General features: G+C 40.9%; 1 protein-coding gene across 18 annotated transcripts in view; it reads right to left on the bottom strand.

Annotated features, from left to right (window-relative positions):
• PPIP5K2 (diphosphoinositol pentakisphosphate kinase 2) overlaps positions 1-20,444 on the bottom strand; it is a 90,128-nt gene that overhangs the window by 16,431 nt on the left and 53,253 nt on the right. For 10 of the 18 annotated variants that reach the window (XR_004646167.1, XR_004646168.1, XR_004646169.1 and 7 more), the window contains 7 exons: positions 19,870-20,093; positions 16,717-16,844; positions 16,373-16,487; positions 4,431-4,538; positions 4,232-4,348; positions 3,214-3,387; positions 158-331 (listed from right to left, as the gene is read on the bottom strand). Coding sequence is in view for 15 of the 18 variants with exons in the window: in XM_034773947.1 (XP_034629838.1) it covers positions 158-331; positions 3,214-3,387; positions 4,232-4,348; positions 4,431-4,538; positions 16,373-16,487; positions 16,717-16,844; positions 19,870-20,093 (1,040 nt within the window). In the remaining 3 variants the exon portion in view is untranslated. The other 8 variants (XM_034773953.1, XM_034773963.1, XM_034773956.1 and 5 more) reach the window with 4 other exon arrangements.

Raw genomic sequence — 20,444 nt, 5'->3', positions numbered from 1 at the left:
TTCTTGGAAGTAACTAGTATTTTAAAAAGTACATTTTAATGACAAGTGTAAGAATTTACTTGGAATGTAATCCATAACAAGGGATTAGATGTCCTTAAAGACAGCTGGTTGCTGCTTGGAATGCATAATAATGTTTAATGAAGTAAAGTTTAAAAACCTGTTGCCATGAGCCAAAAATACTGGATGTGAAAGCCAATGATTTAGGGGAGACAGGGGAAGAAGTGATTTGTTCCCCTGATCTGCGTCTTCGACGCCCAGTACCCACACCACTGGTGTAATGCAGCCAGGTACCAATACACTCTGGGCTAGACACACTCAGGGGGCTCTCTTCCTGGAAGTGAGAAAGGGGGCAAAAAAACAGCAAAGCATGCAAAGTTAGATTCCACAGAGCCAGTGATCAGGAAAAAAAATACAGTTTGTTTGCACTCTTTTATATACAGCTTTAAAACTATTAAACAGTAATTAGGAATGACTAACATTTCAAACTACATCTTTTAATCCACTACTTTCACCAAGTTTCTGGTAGACTAAAATTTTACCAACGGCAAGATAGAAGAACAATGGTAGTCAGTAACTGGTCCACAGCTTTAAAAATCATCGGTAACAGAACACATTTGTTACTCTGAACATACTGTTTAATAGTTTTTCCCCCTTCAAAGTATAGTAAGCTTTTCTATCTATTATTTAATAGATTTTTATTTTGCATTTAAAGTACTATCACTTATTTCAAAGAGCCAGAAGATTTTGGAACAGGACTGGAGATTAAATGACTGACTCCCCAGGGGCGGCAAGAAGGATTTCTTAACCTTAAAGCACTAAGGAACTTCTGGTGCCAAAGAGTAGACAGAGATTTCAAGGGACAATGTCAGGCTAAAAAAAGCCCTATTCTTCTACCTGTGTTAATACTATCTAGATCAGTGGCTCTCAAACTTTTGTACTGGTGACCCCTTTCACATAGCAAGCCTCTGAGTGTGACCCCCCTTATAAATTAAAAACACTTTTAAATATATTTAACACCATTATAAATGCTGGAGGCAAAGCGAGATTTGGGGTGGAGGTTGACAGCTCGCAACCCCCCATGTAATAACCTCATGACCCCCTGAGGGGTCCCGACCCCCCAGATTGAGATCCCATGATCTAGATTAAACAGCACTGAACCTTTTTAGAAATGTAAATTGTTTCTCACAATTTATATTCTTTAGTTTTTCCATTTAATTGTAAGCTCAAAGAAATGAGATTAGTCAACTTCATTTCTGGGCTCCATCACTAGTACAGTGCTGCCATGTTTGTATTAGACTCTGCTGAAGACTATAATCCAGATAAATTTAAAGTTTTATTTTACTAGAAATTATAAAATAAAAAAAAATACTTTTAGGTTGAGCCTAAAATACCTGACAGTGTCCCTTTAAATGAATGGACTGGAGTGGAAAGAGTTATCTTTAAAGAAATAATTCTAAGGCAATTTAAGATGAAGTCAAATTACACTTTCAAGATACCAAGTGGTCAAAATTCTTCAAAGACTGTTTTGCAGATTTCAGTGTGGCAGACCCAAATATATTAGCTCTTCCAATTTATCTTTTTTGCACAGTTTCACAGCTAGATGAGTAAAATCAAAGACTATTATTCAATAGGAAGTAAAAATTTAGAATTTCCATAAAAGCTGGATGCTGGAACAGATTCTACTTGAATGTTTTACCTGCTGAAAGTCAAAGTTTAGCAATGCATATCAATAATACCTCTTGAAAGCAGCTTCTGAAAATTTACAAAAAATGAAAATGGTTAAAATTTTGAAATACTATAAAACTGCACGTGAACTTCCCTCTAGGAAGGGAGCTTGCATGATCAGAGTGAAAGCCACTTTCAAAAAATACTGAAATTACTCCTCTCGAACATTGCTTATGGTAAAACAGGAAATGCAACCCTGCAATACATTCACAAGTATCACCTCTTAATTTTTTTTATGTTATATACAGATCATAATAAAACAAAAACATCCGTATTATTCTCCATACATTGACAGTAACCAAGTCACTTGGAATTCTTACTATTGTGGTACCCAGTCTATATAAGCACCTATTCCTGAGACAACATGCAGGGAAAAGAGTATACAGTTCTTTGAGGTTTGAAGCAACTGAGAATAAGGTAGTAAACTGTATATCTTATGTTCTAGTGTCAGGCCAGGTCTACAGTATAAACTTATATCAGTGTAACTATGTCGCTCAAAGGTGTGAAAAATCCACACCCCTGAGCAATGGAATTATACCAATCTACTCCCCGATGTAAACAGCACTATTCAACCGGAGGGCTTCTCCCACTGACATAGCTACTGCCTCTTGCAGGGGTGGATTAACTACACCAACAGGAATAGCTCTCCCCTCAGTGTAGTAGCGTCTTCACTGAAGTGCTACAGCAGTGCAGCTACACCTATGCAGCTATGCCACTGTGATATTTTAAGTGCAGACCTACCCTCAGTGTCACTGAGGTACTAATGTGCACCAACAGTGTCTTTACTGTTCAACCATATTAATGGCATACAATGAATCATCACGAACTTGCTTCACTATTGTGATGTTAGAGCACCTTTTATGACAGTTTCTCAACTCCTTGGTGTCATGGCCTCTACACTGGGCATCCAAAAAGTCTTAGGGCACTTATCTGAAGACTCTGGAAAACACACATTCCCCGCCCCTCAAAGCATGCTGCCAATTTGCTCTCTTACCTTCAACCACTGTGCCACTGGAATCAGTTGCTCCCTATGAAAGTTAATTGTAGATGGCGAAATTTTCTTACAGCCACCTCTCCTTCCCCCACCCCAATCCCCACAAATGAAAAAATTCAATGTTTTGTTTCCATTAGCAGCAGTCTTGTGAGAATGCATATGCAAGCAATGTATGTTAGTCAGCTTGGAGAAGAAGGAGTTGAGACTAAAAAATGTGTATCTTCATTTTCATAGAATAAGAGTTATATAATAAGATTTAAAATACTAAAGGAAAGAGAAAGAATTTATATGGCCAAACAATCATATGATGTTTCTGAAATTCCTTTCAGACAACTATTGCCATGGAGAATTTCCCATGGAATAAAAGCAGCACTTTGAGAAGAATGACACCATTCTATTTTTGTGTAATCAAAAACAGAATAGTCTCTACTTTTTTGTTAGAAGTAAATGAAGAATTCATTTCAGTAGACATGCACCGTGACAGAAACACTTACTTCAACAGAACCAATCTTCCGGGATCTTGGAAGGGGCGACTTTCTGTGTATGTGAATTGGGTCTGACACCATTGGCTTGAATACCACTATTGATCGATCCGTTTCATCCCTTTTAGAAGTATGTGACTCCTCATCACTATCATTTTTATGGGAGGTTTTCTTTGAGCCTTCATTCTACAAGTAAAGGTATTACCTATTCAAGTTAGCTACATACTTTATACTATATGGACATGGAAATCCATTAAGTAAATCAGTTACAAAAAATGCTTAAATTATTCTATATGTAGTAAAGTGTTAATGATATGCACGACGTTTAGTGACACAAGGTTCTTAAACCATAAAAATACTGTTTTTTATACACCTAAAAAAAGCATGTGTTACTTTAACTCTCTTCTACCACATGTGACAATGTGACCATAATATCATTGCTCACACCACCATGTCTTCTTACAAGTTTCACTGAATATGTAAAGGATAAAATCCTGGTTTCATTTAAGTCAATGGCAAAACTCCCACTGACTTCACTGGGGGCAAAATTTCACCCACAGTGTCTTAACATGTGTAACACCAAATTGTTTAACTATATAGATGTAAACATATACAAACTGAAAAATATCATCAATAGTCAATATTCCCTAAAATTCAAATTCATATTTTTTCTTAAATGTCATCTTGTGCATTTGTCAGAATATTGGAGAAACAGGACTATCTCCAACCAAAAATTATGCAAAGCTATAAAAGGTTGCAATTACAAAGGCAGTAAAAGAACAAATGAGGTGAGTATACCTTTTATTGAAGAAAGTATCTATTTGAATCAGAGGGCCTGAATTATGACGTATAACTGTTACTCATAGTACACTAGTTTATTTTTATATGCACAAAGTACACACAAAGTTAATTCAAAACCAAGAGTCATTTTTCTAACTAATTCTCCAGTGATTAAAACAAAAGTTATTGGAACATATTCACAAACAGAGAATCCTTGAACTTTTGTTCTAAAGTATGCCAGAAGTATTACCTCTCGGGAGGCAGGTCTATATCCAAAACCAGCTGGTAAGTTTTTATCCTCTTCACAGCCTTTAGCTCCCGGACTAAAGTGAAGCTCCACATGAAAACGTTCCTCTGAAGAAAGTTCCTAAAGACAGTGAATATCTACTCTTTAAAACATGGTTTGAACTAATCATATTTCTAGATATTTATCAATTTTATTTACTTACCTTGTTTGGATCCTCGTAGAGCATGATAACAATCTGGGTCATGTAATTGAGTTCACTGACAATATTGAGATAGTCCATAGCTCGTTTCCACTGTTCATCTTTTAATTCCTTAAAGAAATGGAAACATTTTGTAACACATTTTAAATTAAAAAACCTTTGAAAAGAAAATTGAAGTGATTTAAGAGAAAAATGCGATCTTAAATTATGAATATTTAAGACATATTTTAAAAATAAATTTTACATTAACCCAAAATGCCCACAGCTCCTCTAAATTAATGAAAATTAAACAAACATTCTAGAAAAACAAACCAAAGACTAGCCTCTCAAGTTCAGGCCACAGAACCTTGCATTTGCTGAAATTTTAGCGCTGTAGAAATGACTAGAGAATTTGCCGCAAGCCACAGAATGAACCCCTCAACAAGAATGCCCTTCATTGTAAAAAATAAAAATACTGAATCAAAGAATGATCAATAAAGCAATTACTATGCTCATAGTAAACTCCTAATAAGTAGGGCTGTCAAGCAATTAAAAAAAATAATTGCAATTAATCGCATGATTAAAAAAATTAATTGTGATTAATTGCGCTGTTAAACAATAATAGAATACTATTTATTTAAATATTTTGGATGTTTTCTTCATTTTCATATATATTGATTTCAATTACAATACAGAATACAAAGTGGACAGTGCTCACTTTATATTTATTCTCAAAAACAGACTCCAACGAGAAACCGCAGAACTGGAATTAATTTGCAAACTGGACACCATTAAATTAGGCTTGAATAAACACTGGGAGTGGATGGGTCATTAAACAAACTAAAAACTATTTCCCCATGCTAATTTTCCCCGCACTGTTACTCACACCTTCTTGTCAACTGTTTGAAATGGGCTATCCTGATTATCACTACAAAAGTTTTTTTTTTCTCCTGCTGATAATAGCCCACCTTAATTGATTAGTCTCCTTAGAGTTGGTATTGCAACCCCCATTTTTTCATATTGTCTGTGTGATATATCGATATATCTATATAGATATATATCTTCCTACTGTATTCTCCACTGCATGCATCTGATGAAGTGGGTTTTAGCCCATGAAACCTTGTGCCCAAGTGAATTTGTTGGTCTCTAAGGTGCCACAAGTACTCCTCATTCTTTTCACTTTGCACAGTAACTGGAGTTCTTTGAGTGTGTCTCTGTGGATGTTACATTTCAAGTGCACCTGTGCCCTGCACCTTTGATCAGAGGATTTTTACAGCAGTGCCCATTTGGCATGCATGCACCCCACACATCCTCATGCCCCACACCAAGGCTTTATGGAGCTGTGCAGGCAAACCACCCTCAGGTCCTTCTCCACCAGAGAATCCCTTAAGGCAACTCTGAAGCAAAGGGGAAGGAGGGCACGTCACGGAGCACCTTTTCTTTCTTTGAATAGCGGCTCTGTGGGTGCTCCACTTCAGGTGACTTCTAAGCAGTATCCCCTTAAAGAGGTGGAAGGTTTGAAGCACAGTCCAATACAGAAGAGAGAACTGCATTACCCACAGCTGCATTTGATCTTGCCACAGGTACCCAGGGTGTAATGATTAGAAAAGGTATTAACAGAGGACTAAGTTGCTGCTCTACAGATGTCTACAACTGGTACATCCTTAAGGAAGAATGTAGATAATGCTCTTGTAAAATGTGCTGTTACTCTTGAAGGGGGTTGGACATGAGCTCTGCCAAAACAAGTCTTAATACAACCTGAGATTCACATAGACAACAACTGTTTTAAAATTACCGATCTTGTTTCTCTCCGCAATGGATAGAAATAGTCTAGGAGATTTTCTAAATGGTTTCCTCCTGTCTAGGTAGAAGGCTAATGCCCGTCTCACATCTAGAGTATGGAATATGGCTTCTTCACTAATCCGAAGTGGTTTTGGGAAGAAAGCCAGAAGATGAATGTTCTGATTAATGGGGAATTTCAAGGACACTTGAGATAAGAATCTTTGATAGGCCCATAACACTTCCTCTTTGGAAAAATACTATAAACCAATTCTCCTACCCTTCAGGCAAAAGTGATCGCTACCAGAAAGGTTGTTTTCAAAGATATTCTAATAACGAACACCCAGCTAGTGGTTCAAACAGATGGTTCATAAAGCCACTAAGGACAGGTTCTGGTCCCAGCTAGGAGAGGAGTCTCTGATTTGTGGGGAGATATTTGACAAACCTTGCAGGAATCTTGCTGTAGAGGTGAGTGAAGAGAGAACCCAGCCCCCTCTCCCCCAGATTTGTGAAAGTCTGTTACTGCTGTTAAGTGAACCTTAACAGAATTTATAAAAAGACATCTTCAGCTCCAACAGATAATTCAATACTATAGGAAAAGGAGAACAAGTTGGCGAAATCTGATGACCGTTACACCAAAGATTATATCATTTCCATTTCTGGAGGTAAGTATTTCTTGTAGATGGTTTTCTACTATTTAATAAAACTTGTACCTCCGAGGAACAATCTCTCTCTATCCCAGAGAACCATTGAGGAACTATGCTTGGCACCAAAAATCTGTAAACTGGAGTGAAGTGTTTGACCTGCATCTTGACTCAGCAGGTAAAGGACTGATTGGAAGCTTCCATGTAGGGTGAAAGGCGAGTCTGATGCAATAGGGATATCAGACTTTTCTTGGCCACATTGGTGCAATTAGTATGACATTGGCCCAGTTTTGTTTGATCTTGTTGAGAACCTTCAATAACAGTGTTGGTGGATATTTACAGAAAAAAGTTGAGAAATGGGTCTCCTAGAGATAGAGGTTTGAGACCCCCGTCTGGAGCAATACGTGATGCGTTTTGTGTTGGCAGCTGTGGCAAACAGATCAACCTCTGACAGTGGTGGGCAACCTGCGGCCGGCCCCCCAGGGTAATCTGATTGCGGGCCGCTAGAGATTTTGCTGATGTTGACTGTCCCAGTGGGAGCTGTGGGGGGCCGGGCCTGCGGATGGTCTATGTCAGCAAAATGTCTAACGGCCTGCAATCAGATTACCCTGATGGGCCGCCTGCGGGCTGCAGGTTGCCCACCACTGACCTACGAGAATCACCAACCTGAGAATATCATGTGAAGAGGACTCTGCAGTTCAGTTCCCATTCATAATTTAGAAAGAAATGTCTGCGGAGATGGTCTGCCATGGTGTTTTGAATACCTAGGTAGTAAGAAGCCGAGATGACTATGTGGTTGGTTATGCACCAATTCCAGAGTTTTATTGCTTCAGTACATAGAGATGGGGAACGTGCTCCTCCCTGACAGTTGATATAGAATCACAGAAGATTAGAATTGGAAGAGACCTCATGAGGTCATCTAATCCACCCCCCTGTTCAAAGCAGGACCAACCCCAACTAAATCATCCCAGCCAGGGCTTTGTCAAGCCGGGCCTTAAAAACCTCTATGGATGGAGATTCCACCACCTCCCTATGTAACCCATTCAAGTGCTTCACCATGCTCCTAGTGAAATAGTGTTTCCTAATATCCAACCTAGACCTCCCCAATGCAACTTGAGACCATTGCTCTTTGTTCTGTCATCTGCCACCACTCTAAACAACCTAATTCCATCCTCTTTAGAACCCCCCTTCAGGTAGTTGAAGGCTGCTATCAAATCCTCCTTCACTCGTCTCTTCTGCAGACTAAATAAACCCAGTTCCTTCAGCCTCTCCTCATAAGTTATTTGCCCCAGCCCCCTAATCATTTTCATTGCCTTCCACTGGACTCTCTCCAATTTGTCCACATCCTTTCTGTAGTGGGGGGCCCAAAACTGAACATAATACTCCATATGTGGCCTCACCAGAGCCGAATAGAGGGGAATAATCACTTCCCTCGATCTGCTGGCAATGCTCCTACTAATGCACCCAGTATGTCGTTAGCCTTCTTGGCAACAAGGGCACACTGTTGACTCATACCCAGCTTCTCATCCACTGCCAGGTCCTTTTCTGCAGAACTGCCGCTTAGCTAGTCAGTCCCCGGCCTGTAGCAGTGCATGGGATTCTTCCATCCTAAGTGCAGGATTCTGCACTTGGCCTTGTTGAACCTCATCAGATTTCTTTTGGCCCAATTCTTCAATTTGTCTAGGTCACTCTGGACCCTATCCCATCATCCAGGTCACTAATGAAGATGTTGAACAAAACTGGCCCCAGGACCGACCCCCTTGGGACACTCCACTTGATACCGGCTGCCACTAGACATCGAGCCGTTGATCACTACCTGTTGAGCCTGACGACCTAGCCAGCTTTCTATCCACCTTATAGTCCATTCATCCAATCCATACTTTAACTTGCTGACAAGAATACTCTGGGAGACCGTATCAAAAGCTTTGCTGCAGTCAAGATATATCACGTCCACGCTTTCCCCATAACTGGCTCTGTGGATATCTCATCATAGAAGGCAATCAGGTTGGTCAGGCATGACTTGCCCTTGATGAATCCATGTTGATTGTTCTTGATCACCTTCATCTCCTCCAAGTGCTTCAAAATGGATTCCTTGAGAACCTTCTCCATGATTTTTCTAGGGACTGAGGTGAGGCTGACCGGTCTGTAGTTCCCTGGATTCTCCTTCTTCCCTTTTTAAAAGATCGATACTATATTTGCCTTTTTCCAATTGTCCGGGACATTCCCTGATCGCCACAAGTTTTCAAAGATAATGGCCAATGGCTCTGCAATCACATCAGCCAACTCCCTCAGAACCCTTGGACATATTAGATCCGAATCCATGGACTTGTGCATATCCAGCTTTTCTAAATAGTCCTTAACCTGTTCTTTCACCAGTGAGGGCTGCTTTCACCTCCTCCCCACACTGTGCTGCCCAGTGCAGCAGTCTGGGAGCTGACCTTGTCTGTGAAGACCGAAGCAAAAAAAGCACTGAGTACTTCAGCTTTTTCCACATCATCTGTCACTAAGTTGCCTCTCCCATTCAGTAAGGGTCCCACACTCTCCTGACCTCCTTGTTGCTAACATACCTGTAGAAACCCTTCTTGTTACCCTTCACATCCCTTGCTAGCTGCAACTCCAATTGTGCTTTGGCCTTCCTGATTACACCCTACATGCTCAAGCAATATTTTTTATAGTCCTCCCTAGTCATCTGTCCAAGTTTCCACTTCTTGTAAGTTTCCTTTCTGAGTTTAAGCTCACAGAAGATTTCACTGTTAAGCCAAGCTGGTCGCCTGCTATATTTGCTATTCTTTCTGCACATTGGGATGGTTTGTTCCTGCACCCTCAATAAGGCTTCTTTAAAATACAGCCAGCTCTCCTGAACTCCTTTCCCCCTCATATCAGCCTCCCAGGGGATCCTGCCCATCAGCTCCCTGAGGGAGTCAAAGTCTGCTTTTCTGAAGACCAGGGTCTGTATTCTGCTGCTCTCCTTCCTTCCTTTTGTTAGGATCCTGAACTCAACCATCTCATGGTCACTGTTGCTCAGGTTGCCACCCACTTCTACTTCCCCAACCAATTCTTCCCTGTTTGTGAGCAGCAGGTCAAAAGGAGCACGGCCCCTCGGTTCCTCCAGCATTTGCACCACGAAGTTGTCCCCAACACTCTCCAAAAACTCAAAAACACTGAATTGTCTGTGCACTGCTGTATTGCTCTACCAGTGATTGAAGTCCCCCATGAGAACCAGGGCCTGTGATCTGGAAACTTCTGTTAGTTGTCTGAAGAAAGCCTCGTCTACCTCATCCTCCTGGATATACAGCAGACGCCCACCATGACATCACCCTTTTTGCTCTCACCTCTAAACTTAACCCAAAGACTCTCAACAGGCTCTCAATATAATACACTCATGTTGTCTGTTATTATCTTTACTGACTTCAAACTGATTTAGAGGTAGAAAGCATAGGCAAGCATTTTTCACTGCTCTCAGGTCTTGTTCAGGTTCTTCCACCAGTTAAGTGAATGTAGAACTTATTGGAGAACAGTCAGTAACCTGCCTAGATTGTATTTGCTGGATTTGCACATCCCTGTAAACCTTGGAGACGTAACCTGGCATGCTGCACTACACAGAAATATGTGGATATGCGTCACAGCAGTTGAAGGCAATCTCTAATTGTAACTTGAGGGCTGTCCTGAATTCTTGAGATGAGATTCGCTAGTGCGAGAAATCTGCTAGTTGCTAGGTATGCTCTGCCTGTTAACGCATCCAAGGAAGCCCCTATAAAATCTAGACACTGTAGTGGAGTCAAAATGGACTTTTTGAAATTGATTTGAAGGCCCAGGCTATAAAACAGAGAACATGTGATCTCTGCTATCTCCAGCACTTCCCAATAGGATCTGTTTTTTTCAGCCAATCATTTAAATACAGGAAAATGATTATGCCCAAATGACAAAGGTGGGGAACAACTACTGCCAGCATCTTTGAGAACACCCTTCATGCTAAAGATAGTCCAAAAGGAAGCACCTTGTGTTGATACTGTTCATTGTTGATTTGGCAATGAAGAAACCTCCTGTGTAATATGTAAATAGCATCATGAAAACGCGTGTCTGGTTCACGATTCTTGACCTACAAATCTCCTAATTCTAATGACCAAATTATTGCTGCCAGGGTCACCATCCTGAATTTAGAAGTGAGGTCACTTCTTGTTCTAGTACTTGACCATGAGAAGGATCCCTAAAAGCGGGACAGGGAGGGATAGGAGGGATAGCCTTGAAATGGATAGCGTAACCCAAAGCTATGGATTCCAAAACCCATTTGTCCGATGTTATATGCTCGCATGCATCCTGAAAATGGGAGAGGTGGCATCCGAAAGGAGGGAGGGGGTAGGATGTTTCAGCTGTAAAGTCCCCCTTTGACTGGGGATGGTTCAGACTCTTGACCAAATCATCAAAATTGTCACTTGGAGGACATGGATGGCTGAGAAAATGTAGTTATAGCTGATGGGATTTTCAGCCAGAAAGTTCGAACCTCTTATGGTCCTTACTGTATGGGGTGGACTTGAGCTATGTTGCCTACCTCGTTCATTAACGGCATCTACTACTAGGGAGTTCAGAGCTGGGTGAGAGAATAGAAACTCTGATTCTCCATCAGGAACATAATAGTTTTTATCAATTCTGTTGTAGGTAGGCAGTGTTGTAGCTGGGGTTTGCCAAACAGTCTTAATAGGCTCCCTAAGAGCCTCATGCACTTGAATAGCAATTCTCATTGATGACAAGGTGTGTAAGATATCTAGGAGCTTATGGTGGACTCCTGAAACTCCGCTAAGGTAGGGGTTCTCAATCTTTTTCTTTCTGAGGCCCACCCAATATGCTTAAAAACTTCACAGCCCACATGTGGAACAACTGTTTTTCTAACTATAAAAGCCAGGGCCAGAGTTAGGGGGTAGTAACCAGGGCAACTGCTCATGGCTCCATGCTACAGGGGGCTCCATGAAGCTAAGCTGCTCAGGCTTCAGACCCACCATGGCAGGGCTCCAGCTTTGGCTTTCTGCCCTGGGCCCTAGCAAGTCTAGTGCCAACCCTGATTGGCAGACCCTCTGAAACCTGCTTGGTTGAGAACCACTGCTCTAAGGGAATCTGAAATATCTCAGCAACTCGTGTCATCAATTCCTGAAATGGTCTGAAGTCATCTTCCACAGAAGGTGGTGGAGGCATGACAACTTCCTCCGGTGATGAAGAGGAAACATTCATAAGAGGTGTCACCTCCCTATCTGCCCTTGTTCCTCAAACGTCTCTTCCTCTTGCATGGGTGGTAGTAAAGAGGGTTAAGGAGAATGGCTCCTTCTCTGTTCCCTCTGGTGGGGTGAAGACCTCATCAAAAATTTCTGGTGATAGAACATCCACCGATCCCAGAAAGGCCACTGAGGGGGGACAAAAGGCATAGGTGGAGGCATCTGTATTTCTGCCAGGAGGGTGTCATTAGAGGTCTATGCACTTGTAAAACATCAGGGCAGGAGGGATAGTGATGTGTTCTAGAACAGATAGTGGAAGACTGCACAGAGAGCTGAGAATCTGAAGCATCCTATTCCACATACTCTGGAGTATGGTGGGAAGTTGTTCAGCTTGCAAAGACGACAAGGGCGAGCATGGTTCCCTATGTGATAGAGGGGGTGGTGACCGAATGGGTCTTGATGCTGACAAACCCCAGCACTCATTAATAGGGGAGACTCTGGCTCTGAAGAGACTATCATGTCCTGAACTCTTGCGTTACTGACAGTAAACACTGGCCTGTGAGAGAGCCTGTAGTGTATGGTTTCTGTACCAATGTAATTGGCACTGAGAGATTGGCCTGGGACTGTGTCGGTTTCAATTCCCTTGGTACCATATGAAGCTTGGCAGTCTTTGGTACAGTTGACTTCCTTGATATTGATACTGAGTTTTGGTCTGGGACAGGCTTAACTCTTTTCACCTATGTCTCTGCCAGCCAGGATCCAGGTACCCAAACTCGATACTAAGTCTGTCTTAGACTGAGTTTTCTTCGTTGCTTTTCGTACCAGCATCACTCTAAACCTGCATGGAACTCCCTTTGGAAGCGGAGGTCTCTGTAGCTCCCTGTGCTTCGGTGACTGAGATTCTCTTGAAGATTTACTCCCTACCTCCTTCTGTTTAGCGGCAGATGAGGACTTTGGTACTGTAGAAGTATTTGATGCTGCAATACCGCCTACCTTTCTAGTTGTCTTTGTTGACTGAGGTCTTGGCATGGAAGGGGCACTATTGGTACTGGGAGATCTATGTACAGGGGAGTCCTCTAACCCTTGGATCTGAAGCTGAATGTAAGGCTTGCTCCATCGTTAGAAGTTGAAACTTGATCTCCCTATTTTTATCAGGATCTACTTTTGAAGGATGTGCAGCTCTTGCACTTACTAGGCATATGGGTATCACCCAAACAACAGAGGCACTGGGGGTGGCCATCACTGATTAGAATAGACTCATGGCAGGAGACGCCCCTCTTGAATCCCAGGGAACTCAGCATTCCCAAGGAAAAATGACCAAAAAATCCCCCAATAACCCGCAAGAAGAGAAAGTTCTAAACTAAGAATAAAAAGATTTAAAAATAAAATTTAAGGGAGGGGGAGGGAGAGGGAGAGAGAAAAGGAAACACTAAAAGGTAAGTAACTATTAACTATCTATCCAAATGCTGAACAGAGAAGAGGCAAAAGTTGCAGAATCTGTCTCAGGCCAAAGGCAGTTGGTTGAGAAGGAATGGAGGGCTGTTTGCCTGCACAGCCCCATGTAATCTCGGTGCAGGGCAAAAGGAATAAATGGGCACCACTACCAAAAATCTCTGATCAAAGGCACAGGCGCACTTGAAGTAAAGAACCCATAGTCCCGCCCACAAGATGAGCACCAATCTTGGTACCCACAGTGCTCTATGAACGGCCCCCAGTGCAGATCAGGCGATGGAAAATGGGAGGAGAATGATCCTGACCTGGAAGTTGAGGAATCCCAGGCTTCAGTGGAGAAAGGTAGAGCCAGTCTGAAAGTGTGAGCAACTGGCCGGACTCGTCCATACACCAGAATGAAGAGGGAACTGGTGCCAACAGTGGAAATGCTATCACTGGCACTGAGTAAGAAATTTAGAAATTAATGGAGATATCCCATCTCCTAGAACTGGAAGGGACCTTGAAAGGTCATCGAGTCCAGCCCCCTGCCTTCACTAGCAGGACCAAGTACTGATTTTGCCCCAGATCCCCAAGTGGCCCCCTCAAGGATTGAACTCACAACCCTGGGTTTAGCAGGCCAATGCTCAAACCACTGAGCTATCCCTCCCCCCAGTACACCTCTGTTGTTTCCGGTGCTGGAAGTGGTGTTAACCTCGAAGTTGGCAGCAGCGCGAATGTGACTGATGGTGGCAAAGTGGAGGGCGGTGAGTGGAGCCACAGTAACATCAACTGAACCAACAGCAGGGGTGCTGAAGACATTCCCAGTGCTGAGGAGGTCCCTTGTGCTGAGCCTGGCATTGGCCCTGCTTCCACTGACTGTGGAAGAGAAACATCAGGGTGCAGTGCCGACAGACCCACAGATTCAGCAGCTCACCTAGCCAACGAGGCTATAAATGACACAGCCATGGCGAAGTCTTGGACCAAAGGCAAGATTGGGACAAAAAGGAAGAGGAGATCCGTGGTTGCCTGATACGTTGCTGATGCAGAAACAGCCAGTGCTGGCATCGCCCTCATTGGTACCGGACTCAACAAACACCCCATGTCCGAACTGGGGTCGACAGTATGGGGTGTGTCACTTCCTTGTGCAGTACTAGAAAGTGGTTGACGGGACCTCCTCCATCCCACGCGCTAGCATTCACATCATACCAGTCTGCACTCCTTCTGAAAGAGACAGATGAGTTCCCACACAACTTGGAGCGACCTTGATGGTCTTATGTGATCTTTTTCTCAGCGCAGTTGAGGAGGAGTGACTCCTCTGTCTCTTCGGAGAGGTGCCAGCTCCAGAACGCGAAGTAGCAGCACTCTCAGAACCCAAGGGTGTCATCCGATCCAATGTAGGCCTTGGTGCTGAAGCAGGCCACGTGACCTGTTCAAGCAAGTGCTGCTTTAGACAAAGATCTCTCGCCACCTGAGTCTGTTTCATGACAATTTGCAAATTGAACACCACTCCTTGACATGGGCTTTGCCTCAGCACAGCAAGCACCGTGTATGGGGATCATTCCTCAACATGACAATGTTTAAACTATGGTGAGGGCATCATCAATGAAATATTTAAACTAAAGCTAATTAAGGGAACTAGTTAACTATATGCAACTAGAAAAATTCTCTACAAAATAGAGAGGTTATAAGGTTAGGAGCCACACAGAGCTCCAACTCCAGCCTTGGGTGGTAGGAAAGGACTGAGGGGGGGTCAGGGCGGCGCCACCTCATATAGCCAGGGCTATAGCTACGAGGCATGAGTACTGCCCATCTACAGGTACTGTTAGGCAAAATTATACTGCTCCGGTGCACTGGGCGCGCACACACCTATGTAGAATATATGGCTGCATCTTCTCAAAGAAGAATTTGTGTTTCCTCCTAATCTCTTTTCTCTACCTCTATCACCACATGAGCACTATTCTTATCACCCAGACTCATATTAGTGCAGGATCCAACTCTTACTCAGCAATCATTCTCTTGGTACCAGATCCTTTTGAGTTAGGTTTTATGCTCTTCAGGATTTGTGTCCGCAAGAAAAAATATTTAACTGCTTGTAAAATTCCAAACGCTGCTATGATGCTGCATAAATAAGATGCTGTTGTCAGATATGACAAACACCATGTTACTCTTAAAAAAAAAAAAGTGTACATTAGTTTTATGATTTGTGGTGCAGATGTGAGAATTTGACACTAAGTGTGAAAAATTAATTTTCCTGCCTATCTTACCAATAACCTGGGAGGAGAATTTGTTCTTCTTAAGTTCCAGGAACAGAACTTTGGAAAGTGTTCTGCTTGATTTCTGAGTAGGCAGTTACCAAGTGAAGGCTGTTTAAGCTAAGTGAAATATATTCATGTGTTGTATATTAGACACCACCAAGTTAGTGTTAAGGACCAATTGTAAACAATTTTGAAGATGGACAGTACTGCTCAGCTTCCCAAAGAAGAATTTTAACCTACTTACAAGAAAGCAAAAAATTCTTACAAGGTATTTTGCATTACTGCCTGATCTGAATATATGTATGGAAGAGGTCTAGTCTTTTCTGAGCAGGAGGAATTTAGAGCTCAAATGTTAGCAAATACACTAATATTTACTAACTTCCATCAAAAAACCAAGGTAACGCTAAATGTTTTCCATCTTGTTTTCTGCTAACAAAAAAATCTATATGGCAAAGACTGGCAATATGACTTGGGTGCATAACACTAAACATATTAGAAATCAATATGTTTAATAAAATAGGTTGTGATTTTCAAGGTAGCCTAAGGGAGTTAGGCACTCAACTTCTATTTAAGGTTTGTGGGATTTGGTCCCATAGGTTCTTCAGAAAATACCAGCCATGGCTTTTGCTCTAACAGGAAAATGATCAACTTACATCACATAAGGCACCATAACGAAGAGTTGATAATAAAGAGTGGACATGACTCTCACTTGTGAAATATAACCGAGTACGAACATGACGTTCAGGAGACATAACACCCCTGGAGTATCTAAAATCAAAAGTATAGTGGAAAAAAGACGTAGTCAATTATTTAAGACATTAAAATATACCCATATTAGAAAACTGTTACTACAATCTTACTATAAATCGTTTGAAGTAAGCATAGCTTTACTGATAGCTTAAGCTTATAAGCACGTGGTTATCTATCACGGTTGCCGGAACATTTAAGTACTGAAGACAATTTGCAGCATACATGTAATAAAAAATTCTGAACTTACAGAGGGTGAAGCTTGTTTACAGTGTCATCATCCTGAGTCCTCTGAAGGTCAGAACGAATTTTCCTAACTAGAGGAGTGCAGTAGCCTTTGGCAATCTCTAGTTTCTCAACCTTGGAAATACCATATTCCTGGAGAGAAAGAAATTAAGTTTTTGAAACCAAACTATAAAGAACACTGAAGTGAATTTTGAATTCAAAACTCATAACTGAAAAACAGTAGCTACCTATCTGCCACTTCTTGTGGCTGAAAAACATGGATTTTAAGTGTCGGAACATGGACAAAGAAATTGCACTGGAAATGTATGAACTATGAATGGAAAGAATGTTTCCTATGGTGGCAGCAAAAAAGTACCAAGCTCCTTCATACCAGGATGAATCTGATTTTTGAAAGAAGGTTCTCTTTTGTGGTCTAACTGAAAGAAGGAGGCATTTTATTTTTTCATTTGACCTCCAACAGTTGCAAGAAAGGTACTGCCCTTCTTCTGAAGGAAGTATGGCAGTCAAATATAATCTAAAAACAACAGTAAGAAATCTCCATTAACATCAAAATGATACTCTTGTTGGTCATTTTGGGCACTTAGAATATTCACTTTAAAATTTTCTTTCAGGAGTCCCCTGCTCAATGAAACTGACAATCATACACTGCTGGTGATGTCCCCCAACACCATAACAGAACTTCTGGTTACTGTGGAAAGCAAAGTAAGGGCCTTTTTCTTTGTATGTTATGTTGGTTTGTCAACTTTTTTTTTTTTTAAGGGAGTATTCTTATTTTATATGTACTGTTTTCCCATTGCTCCAAATAACCTATTTAAAGAAAACTTGGCAAATCCCTATAATATGGCATTTACCTGATGAGCCTGTCTTTCTTTCGCTCCCTCCCTACACTGGCATTAGGACAGGTCCAGTGGTACTCTACTTCCCTTCCTACCCCAACAGTGATATTCTGTAATCAGTAACATGACCAGCATACCGAGGGTAATTGTGTTATACCCAGCCTGACTGATTCTGGACTTCGGGTGACCTAAACGACAAGCAATTTGAAGTCCATACTATGCAGGACTTCCCTCCCGCCTTTGCCATGTTGAGTACTCAGCATACTACAAATGTAAATGGAGTCCTCTCTTCTATTTGTGGATCACCTTTAAGACCACTAACTGCAAAGCCTGAAATGTAGTTTAATTTCCACCGAATTTTCTTGATGTAAAAATATATTGAATAGTAATGAGAATTTGCCTCAGTTTCAGTTGTTACAATCAGTTAAATAAAACCAATCCACTTGCATTCCTCTCTATGTACCATCCTATTTCAGTGAGTGATTCAATTTTTAAATATTTTTTTTCATAAAACAGAAAAAAATTCTATTGGTAAATACATTCTGAATTTAAGAACATCTTATCTGTGTCAAATATTCCTATACAGACTATAAATTGGCTTATTAAACCAAGTATTCATTTTCAGCATTAACACAAAGAACCAACACAAGCAAATCAGGTTGCTGAATGAGCAAAATGACTTCTTTATCCAATATCCAGCTATTTGTACAAAAAAAACTGCACATGGACTTCTAGCCTTCAACAGTTCAACATTTCTGTAGTGCAGGACAGCACACTCCCCTTTCAAAACAATCTTAATTTGTCCAATGGCACCCAACACCTTAATATAAGAATTCAGCCCATTCCTTTCAAGAGCTGACAAACTTGTACAAAAATATTGCCAATAAGTACAAGCTATGAAGGTTACAGATGTGCATAAGGTACAATATTTGTATTCCAGTTAGATGTTTATTTGTATCTTCTCAGGCTCTCAATGTTCCATGTCACGATATGAGATCTGATCCCCATGGGCAACTCCCAACAGCCAAGAGTTTTAAAGGTATTATACAGTGGTATTTCAATTAGAGAGTTAGTTCTCTTCATGAAAAAAAGTTTTTTCTCATCTAGGCAAAGAACTAGTAGACAGAATTGGAAATCAGACCTTGCAGAGCAGACATTTTATCAGAAATGATGCTACATATATTAAGCAAAAAAATGAAGGCAAATCCATTACTAGAGTGAATGAATTAGCCTGATTCACAGAGAAAGAATTCTAATTATATGCCAATGAGAGACATTAACATTGAAGGTTATATTTAGGGGTTTTTTCCCCTTAGTCTACTCAGCACAATACTGAACGCAGTTAAGATTTGACTGACAACGGTATTTATGTGTCCATCTACATCCAGTGAAATTCCATGTAATGTATATGACTATTTGGTTTTCAAATTGCACTGCAGACAGTAGATTAAGGGGAAAAAAAGGAAATGTGAAGCAAACAGATCTAGAACCATGTGGCGAAGATACTACTAATGTGCATTCGTTTCCATAATCTTGCTCTATGTGTTTTTGCCAGGAACTCTGCTTTTTTAAGTTTTGTTTCCTTTACTGATAGGAGACAGTTTGCTCCCACACTAACAGTGAGATAACTATTTCCTACCTTCCTGGTTCCCTGTTGAATGCCATTCGTTAGTAGATACTATTTTGTTTAGCAATATGGATGACTACGATATAATTTTATAGATATTAACCAAATTGTATTTTTTTGCCTGATGAGCATCTGTCTTGTTAGAAATAACAGAAGGAATCTGTATTTAACTGCTAGCATAATATTTAAAACCAAAACCAAAATGCATTTTAGCAGTAGAAAGCTCCATTTTGGTTTAAATTCTTTACCAGTTTGCCTATTATCATTTAACTGAAACTAACTATGCCCCTTATAATCAGCCTGAGAAGGAAGCAAAAGGGCTGACAAAAAAATCCAACTTCAGATAGGGACATCTTTGATTACTCCAATTATACTGCCCTCCTTAATCTGCAAAGAATAGTCGTTATGGGGCACTTAGTTTTAGCACATTGGGCTAATGGGAACTAAGACCTAGTCACATTTATGCAAGATACTAGAAAATTCACTCTACATTTAATAGATTTGATGGACTATGAACTACTAATTTATTGTGAGGCCAGTTAATCTGTACATTCAATCTCTTCAGTAAACAGAAGGTCATCTTGGAGCCTTTAGTCACTGCAAAATACAGAAGCCTTCCAAAAACAGGAGACAGCAAGCATTTTTTACAGATTTTTATTTTAAAGGTGCCATATTAATGTTGTAAAGTGCTTACCTGAGGGATCACAATGTCAGCTAATGCCTTTGATAGCCTGTATAATTCCATTGTGTTTTCTAATTTTAAGGATCCATTATGTTGGACATCATATTTTATACAGTCGTAAATATCAGGGATTTTGCTGATGTCATATCTTCCATTCTTTGTTTTAAAGTCCTTTTCCAGCTTGGCCCACCTGCGCAGCATTAACTCTAGTGTTTCACTATGGTAAAGTTGAATATCTAGACAGAAAAATATTTTACTCTTATTTCACTATTTAGGATTGATCAGCCAATAGAAAAGTTAAACTGATTTAAATGTATTATTGAAATTATAGTCTTAAAATGTGTTTTAAGGGTAAAACAACGTTAACTCACTCCAGATAACAAATGCATTGAGACAAAGTGGTCAGAGGGCTGTGACTACTACACCTCTATCCCGATATAATGCGACCTGATACAACACGAATTCGGATACAATACAGTAAAGCAGCACTCTGGGGGGTACGGGGGACAAGACGGGACACTGCATGCTCCGGCGGATCAAAGCAAGTTTGATATAATACGGTAAGATTTTTTGGCTCCCGAGGACAG

Source organism: Trachemys scripta, chromosome 6 (genome assembly GCF_013100865.1).
Source record: "Trachemys scripta elegans isolate TJP31775 chromosome 6, CAS_Tse_1.0, whole genome shotgun sequence".
Lineage (NCBI taxonomy): Eukaryota > Metazoa > Chordata > Testudines > Emydidae > Trachemys > Trachemys scripta.
Note: the sequence above shows the minus strand (reverse complement) of the source record. Positions and strands in the feature narration are given on the sequence as shown.